Source organism: Symphalangus syndactylus, chromosome 1 (genome assembly GCF_028878055.3).
Source record: "Symphalangus syndactylus isolate Jambi chromosome 1, NHGRI_mSymSyn1-v2.1_pri, whole genome shotgun sequence".
In the NCBI taxonomy this organism is placed as follows: Eukaryota; Metazoa; Chordata; class Mammalia; order Primates; family Hylobatidae; genus Symphalangus; species Symphalangus syndactylus.
Genome location: NC_072423.2, coordinates 84,659,500 through 84,665,235, shown reverse-complemented (window position 1 = coordinate 84,665,235; position 5,736 = coordinate 84,659,500). Strand labels below are relative to the sequence as shown.

At 33.4% G+C, this 5,736-nt stretch overlaps 1 protein-coding gene across 1 annotated transcript; it reads right to left on the bottom strand.

The window, feature by feature from the left end:
• Window positions 1–413: 413 nt before the first annotated feature.
• OR5I1 (olfactory receptor family 5 subfamily I member 1) lies at window positions 414–1,358 on the bottom strand. Its single transcript, XM_055293369.1, is given in 1 exon segment — window positions 414–1,358. A coding segment is annotated over 1 exon segment (945 nt).
• Between the last annotated feature and the right edge of the window lie 4,378 nt (window positions 1,359–5,736).

Genomic DNA, 5,736 nt, shown 5'->3' with positions numbered 1-5,736 from the left:
CAGGTATAGATCTGGCATATAAATCAAAGCAATCTGACTTATTTTCTTGTCCAGTTATCCAGTAATCTACACTTATAATTGAGATATTCTACAGATACGCACATGTACATACATGCATACTTTTCTGAAATATTTACTATATCCCTTAAGATGACTTGATGAAATTGATTTTAGCTAAATCTCAAGCTAGTAATAACTGAAAAGCAGTATGACTAGTGTTTAGCAGCAACTTTGAAACTTTTAAATGGTTTTAAAAATATTTTGGGACTATGAAATTCATTTGGCTGCATTAAACAAAGTGCTTGATAAAATCCCTAGTGTAAGAGGTTGTGTGTGTGTACAGGTAAGGTTGTTGCAAGTTCCCAATTACAGTATGTGATTGAGAAATTAGATGTATCTTGAGATGCTTTATCTCATGAAGAATCTACCTTTGATCTTACAACTTTCTCAGCTGCATCCTTTACATCTTTATTTCTCAAACTATAAATCAACAGATTCAGCACTGGAATGAAAATGGTGTAGAACACTGAGATAATTTTATCAGTGTTTGGGGAATACAGGTAGCTGGGTCATGAGTAAATACAGAGGAGAGTCCCTTGGTAGATCGTCACAGAAGTCAGGTGAGAGGCGCATGTAGAAAAGGTCTTCTTCCTCCCACTGGTAGGGCGGATCTTTAAGACTGAGAGAAGAATGAAAAAGTAGGAGATGATGATGATGACAAAACAAATAATTTCCACTGAGCTGCCGTATGTGGAGAGGAGCCACTCATTAATTGTTGTATCAGTGCAGGATAGTTTAAGCAGAGGAGGGAGGTCACAGAAAAAATGATTAATAACATTTTTGTCACAATATTTCAGAATAAAGGCAAATGATGTGAGAACCAGGGAACTCATGTTGCCTCCAAGGTATGATAAGAAAATCAACCGCATACAGATGCCCCTAGACATCACAACTGTGTACAATAAAGGGTTACAGATGGTGACATAGCGATCATAGGCCATGGCAGCCAGGATGAAGGATTCTGTATCTGCAAAAGTACAGAAAAAATAAAACTGCAGGGCACACTCATAATAGGAAATAGATTTGTTCTCCGAGAGGAAATTGATCAGCATTTTGGGAACAATGACTGAGGAATAGCAAAGGTCTACAAATGATATGTTGCTAAGATAAAAATACATGGGGGTTTGAAGGTGAGGATCAATCCTGATCAACAGCAACAATCCAGTGTCCCCTATTAGAATTATACCACACAATGTCAGAAACATGAGGAACAGGACAATCTGCAGTTCAGGGCGAGTTGGAAAACCTAATAGAATAAACTCAGTGACCAAGTTGTAGTTTCCATCTGTAAATTCCATCTTCTGTGTTGTTTTCCTTTTATGAGAATTTCTAATACCCTACAATGCTATATTGATGAAAAAAGAAAAATAATTAGATGTAATTATAAAGTTATTTTATTGTTTAAAGAATAAATAAATAGGCAATAAGATAAAGCAAGTTCAAACTTTTTTGAACTACAAACTCTGAGAAATATATTTCAGAATTTAGTAATATCGTATTTCATGGTTGCAGGTTATATTTTATTTGATTACTGTTTCTTCCATTGAACAGTTGACTTCCTATGTGCATGGATCATGTCTGATTTGGCTTACCATTTTGTACCCAAAATATTAAACAATAACTGGCCTAAAGTATTAAAAAAGTAATAAATTAATGAACAGATGATCATATTAAGTAAAGAAAATATGTATATTATTAAAAATGAACTGACTTATAGAGTGCTCCTTTGAATAAGAATTTTAGAACAATCTGTTTTTTGTTTTCAGGATTTGATAGATACTGGTATGCTATGTCTCTTGACTGAGTAAATAAAGTGGTGTGATGAAATATGCCAGCTAATTTTGTTTTTACTATAAACATTAGCTTTAGTGAAATAAAAACAAATGTCAGTAAATACCAGCTCTGAGGATATTTTTCACAGAAAAGAGCTTAGTGTAATTCCATAAACCCTGTCCACATACTAAACTAAGCCGATAAAATTAGTTAACTACTTGTTTCAATACTTCTGGTATTTATCGAAATCCCTGGCTTCCAGGAAATGCTCAATGAACATTAGTGGACTGACCAAGTAAAGTCAGCAAAACATTTAGTTATATGTTAACTTCCAATTAAATGACATTACTATATATGGCATTATCACTGATTAAATTTTATAAGTAAAGAACAATTGTTGCATTTATTGTTATGGTAGTATAATATAAAGTGTTGAGTCAGAAAAATCTGTTAAACACTGCTTCTGAGGTCTCAAAATACTTACACAATAATAAAAATTTTTTAACTTGACTTTGAAGTACAAATAATTTGATTTTGACCATGAAGGATAGACTTGGAAATATGTAAAAAACGAACAACCAACAACAACAACAAAAAAAACAAGCAAAACATCAATCTCTATAGTTCATGTTGAGAGGGCCAAGATGGGAATTAAAAATATTTCTGAGTCACTGCCTCATTTACATAATAAATATTATGACAATGACAGTGCTAAAGACAATTTATTTATCTCATGTAAGCAATAAAAATACCCAATGACATAGACACTGAGAAGCCTATTGGTAATCAGAAGGGTTAATCACGTGCTCAAAGTGCTGCCTTATGTTATCACCTCAAAGTGTGTGAACGAGATGCAGCACTACAGCAGGACAGTGGTTATTCTTATTTTGCTTGTTTGAAAATAGTCAAGGTATTTAGAAAATATAAGACATCATTTCGATTTAGGAGGAATTTGATTAGATGCCCATCTTGGCTGCATGGGGGCCGTGTGACCTTGTGCCACTTAATATAAATTATCCTAATCTATACTATAACGATGATAATAAATATCTCATAGTGTTTCTATATGGATTAAATAGGGAAAATTTTCTGCCCCTCCTTTCTGTCCCTTTATCTACCTACTTATCTTTCCATGTGTCATTCTTTAGAGAGACTGAGATAGAGTAGATAACATCAAAAATTAGTTTTGATTGCCACACTGCCATTTTATTCTTAGCTTATGACTAGAGCTACCTGTCAAATTTTACCAATAGTAATTGTCACCTGTATAATGCTTATTATGTGTAATGCAATATTCTTAACACTTCACCTATAACTGATTTAATTGTCACCAAAAAACTAACAAAATTACCATGGAGTTACTATCATTAAGATCTTTTTCTTATAGTTGAAGGAAACTAAGAAAGAGAGAATTTGAGATTTAGGATGTGATGGAAACAGGATTAGAACCCAAGATTCTGACTCCAAAGCCACATGATACACTGGTTCTCTATAAACAGGATTCTTATTATTAGCTCCATATTTTGGATGAGAACATTAATGCTTAGGATAGTATCTCAAGGTCATTCAACATGTAGTTGACCAGCACAATTCAAACTCAGGGGTGTATGAAATCAAAGCCCATGAAAGCAAGCATGAGGATGGGGAGTATATTAACAGTATGACCATTCTATGGTTCACATACTTCCCAAAAATGCAAGGCATGTATTCTTGGCAACTTCACATTGGTCATCCCTTCTGACAGTCAAAAAATTCTGTTTAGAGAAATATTAAAAGGAAGAGAAGAGGCATGAGGATAGTGGTAGGAAAAGACAGTGATTCTTGGATTCTTCTTTTTAAAAGGGAATTAACAAATAGATCTTATTAAAATACTATGATTCAATAAGTTCTTTCCAAACATATAACAAAACAATCTTATGTTACAAAATAAATTAATTCAAGTTATAAGGTAGGTAGATATGTTTTGGTTCTCCTATCAGTAACAAAAGGCTTATTTAAACAAAAGATATTTTAGACCCTGTGGAAGCTATATCAGAAAGGGTGATAAAAGATGGATTACCTTGTCAGTACAATATTGAATGATAAATGTACTTTCAAAACTATTTGTGCTCAAATCAGTGGTTCTTGCTCTCAGAGCAACAAAAGTTGATTTTTTTTTTGCACCATTAAAGCCAGTCCAATAACCACAGAAGCCACTTACTGAGGAAGGAACTGTTTCCAGTTGCTTAAGGGAATAACTTCATCAATAAAACCAAGGGCTTTTACATGCATTCTTATGTTACTGGGGACCTAGTAATTGAAGGATTCCAAACATGTTAATTTCTGAGAGACTCCTAGAGAATAGTTACTAGGCTTATTGCCAATGTAAATATTTTCTCTAAAAATACATTCATAATTTTAATGGAAATGCTGTTGTGTTCATTTGAAGAGGTAATTTTCATTTTCAGCAATATTGAGGAGTTTGTTTTTAACACTTGGCATTCTACAAAGGACCATCTTTATTGTGGAGGTTCTTTACAAATAGTTCAAATATTTAAAATTGTAACTATTGCCATTTAAATTTTTCAAAAACCACATGGAAACTCTAAAAATATTATTTATGATTACTAGTACTGAAAATTAATAAATTATTTTTGTGGCATTGAAAGCTTCTGTAGAGCTTAGTATCAACAGATGTTTTCTGGCCAGGCGCGGTGGCTCACGCTTGTAATCCCAGCACTTTGGGAGGCCGAGGCGGGCGGATCACGAGGTCAGGAGATCGAGACCATGGTGAAACCCTGTCTCTACTAAAAATACAAAAAATTAGCCGGGCATGGTGGCGGGCGCCTGTAGTCCCAGCTACTCGGAGAGGCTGAGGCAGGAGAATGGCATGAACCTGAGAGGCGGAGCTTGCAGTGAGCCGAGATTGCATCACTGCACTCCAGCCTGGGTGACAGAGCAAGACTCCGTCTCAAAAAAAAAAAAAAAAAAAAGAAAAGAAAACAGATGTTTTCTGACAAGACAGAGGATTTTATAGCACCTGGTACCAAAATGTATCAGGACAATGGCAAGGTCATCTCAGTAAACACAGGTTGTCATCATCAACTTCATTATTCTGATATACATTGTATAAGATAGCTTCATTCAAACAACTGTATTTAATAGCTAATTGTAATTAGTGCAACCCCACCAATTATAGTCTCTATTTTTTCACAGTATAATGCATGTTTATTTATCAAGCCTATACCTGGAGAATCATAGAGGAAATCTTCTTAAAACTTATATCCATTGCAAAAATCCATTTATGAACCTACTAAAACATAGTCAGAAACCTCAGCTTAATTGTTTTTTAGGAAAATAATTTCACAACTTCAATCCACTGTGTACATTCTAACTATTGAAAAATAGATTACTGTGAGCTCAAATCTGAATTCATATTTCCTCTTTATTTGTGGTATGATCCTTCTACAAAACTGCACACAATATTGAACTTATTTTGTGATTTAGGAAAATATAGTGATAGAGTTGGTGAACTGAAAGTTAACTCTATAAAGAAAAAATGAGAGTTTGTCGTTTTAGTATAATATGCTCATACAAGGAATTTATCATTTAAAAAAATTTTGAGGTAATTATCGTTTTGGTAATGAAGTTATTTGAAAAACATTTTAAAAATTTACTCCGTAAATCTAGTTTTTTGAATATACTTCTTTAGAAATCACAAATTTAAATTTTAAAAATTAATTATTTATAATTTCATTCATTAAAGGAAAAAAGTAACCATTCTCTTTTGCTAATCCTACTCTTCGGAAAGGGAAGTGATAATATAATATTATAATGGTTGAGTGATTTATGAGAATCTGTGGGCAGAGGTCCAAGCCTATAAGATGTTCGTAAGAAGAAACTATTCTCTCCAGTATCTGTAGC